This window comes from Lipotes vexillifer, unplaced genomic scaffold (assembly GCF_000442215.2).
Source record: "Lipotes vexillifer unplaced genomic scaffold, Lipotes_vexillifer_v1.1 scaffold657, whole genome shotgun sequence".
Lineage (NCBI taxonomy): Eukaryota > Metazoa > Chordata > Mammalia > Artiodactyla > Lipotidae > Lipotes > Lipotes vexillifer.
Genome location: NW_006774518.1, coordinates 747,052 through 749,219, shown reverse-complemented (window position 1 = coordinate 749,219; position 2,168 = coordinate 747,052). Strand labels below are relative to the sequence as shown.

At 44.1% G+C, this 2,168-nt stretch overlaps 1 protein-coding gene across 1 annotated transcript in view; it reads left to right on the top strand.

Moving 5' to 3' along the window:
- Positions 1-652: 652 nt before the first annotated feature.
- The window catches only part of TRIM40 (tripartite motif containing 40), a 12,601-nt gene continuing 11,085 nt past the window's right edge, over positions 653-2,168 (top strand). Inside the window, 1 exon segment of the mRNA XM_007449221.1 lies at positions 653-997. Within this exon segment, the coding sequence (XP_007449283.1) occupies positions 653-997 (345 nt within the window).

Here is a 2,168-nt window from a genome sequence, read left to right as displayed (position 1 = left end):
TTTCCCTTTCATTGCAGAATCTGTATAACTGTGAGAGGGATGCTGGCTGGGGGAATGAACAGCTGACAGAGATGCTGATGCAAATAGTCGGGTAGTAATTGACAGCAGTAGCCAAATTCTTAGAGTGTGACCGCGAGCCTGCAAGTATCACAGTGTGGTACTTGATAAACTCCTGCCAGCTTCTCTCAACTGAGGGCAAATCAGAGAAGACTTTCAACTTTTAAGTTTATGAATCTCTGGCTTCTGACCAGGATACTCTGGCCTTTTAACTTTGAGCTGTAAAAATATACACAGAAAGCTCTGAAGAGGAAAGCTGGTCTTTGAATCACCTGCTTCCTCCAGGTGTGTGAAAAGGAGTGATTTCAAGTTTAGTAAAGACAAGGAAACCAGAGGGTGTGTGTCAAAGTTGATGATTGATTTCTGAAACTTGTTGCAGAATGGTGGTTTCTGTTGTCCATGCTACAGCTCTATTGATGGAGAGCGGGCAGCTGCCTGCAGTTGGAGGGCTGAATCAGGTCCTCTGAGCTGCTCCAGGGCCGCCTCCTTCCAGCTGGGCCATCTTACCTGGACTGTCTAGGGTGGCAGGCTGTCCAAAGCTCCAGTGGGGAAGGAGGCCCTATAGATGGGAGGCTGGCAGTGTGAGGTGGAGGCCATGCTCCCTCTGCGGGAGGACAGCCGGGAAGAGGGCATCTGCCCCATCTGCCAGGAGTGCCTGAAGGAGGTGGTGCGCACTGACTGCAGACACCTCTTCTGTCGAGCATGCCTGGCCCAGCACCTGGAGAAGGCCTCAGCCTCCGGGGTCCTCAGCTGCCCCCTCTGCCGGAAGCCCTGTTCCGAGGGGGTCTTGGGGGCTGGCTATACCTGCGACAGCCACCAGCAGAAGGTGTGCTGTTTCTGTGAGGAGAGCAGACGTCTTCTGTGTGTGGAATGCCAGGAGTCCCCTGAACACAAGTCTCACTATGAACTGGCCATTGAAAATGCCATCAGCCACTACAAGGTAAGGCGGGGTCATCACAGCCATCCCTCTGCCACCACCTCCCTGAGTTACTCCTTCCTACTCCCTGTCCTTTATGCCTGACGTATCATAGAGGCTCGGTAACTGACACTTTTCTTTGTTTCTTCTGCTTTATCCTGTTTTGGACCCTTGTCTTCACTTTTCTGTGTTTATCTTGCTACTAATGTTAAAGTTTCAATGCATTAATAGGAGTCTAAGAGGAGATACGGTCACACGATGTCAGATTCCCAGGAAGCATGAGCTCCTCGCATTTTGCTCATCTGTAGCACGAAGGAGTTGGACTAAATAATGCAAAACTCTTTTAGTACTAAGACTGTATGGTTTCCCTGTTTGATAGTACTAGAAAATTGGCTAGAAATAGAATCAGGTTTTACATATCCTAATGATTAACCTGTAAATACAGTGAAACCTGGAAATTAGTACATGATTCTCTCTCTCTCTTCCTTCTTCGTCTTTTCTTTCCTTCCTTTCTATAGTGATTATTTTAATCCTATTTTTAAATTTTTTTTAGCATAAAACTAGTACATTCAGACAACACTGTAAGGTATAAAGTCAAAACTAAAAATCTTTCTTCCTGCTTTCCCCCATTCTCACTCAGTCCCCAGAGGTAACCACTGTTAGATTTTTGTGTATCATTCTTCCAGAAACTTGTGTGTGTGTGTGTGTGTGTGTATGAATGCAGTCTCTAAAACACACACACACACACACACACACACACACACACACGGATTCTCTATATATTTTTCTGTAACTCGTTTTTATCATCTAAAAATACATCTTGGACATTATCCCATTTTCCCATCAGTACATCTAGATCTTATGAATTCTTTTCAACAACTGCATGGTATTCAATTCTATGAATGTACTATAAATGGCAGATATTGAGCTATTTCCAGGTTATTGTTTTGTTTTGAGGTCTCATGGAATATTGTAATGAGTATCCTTCAACATATATTTTGGAGGACTTAGAATATCCAAGCTGTATTTTGGTGAAAGAATAACCTAACTTCCAAGTTTTGATCAATTTTTCCTATCATTATTTACTGAATAATCCGTAGTTCCCCCACTGATTTGAATGCCGACTTCTTAATCTGTCATGGGTACATATAGACTTGCACATGTTCTTGACTCTCCATTCCGTTCTATTCTTCTA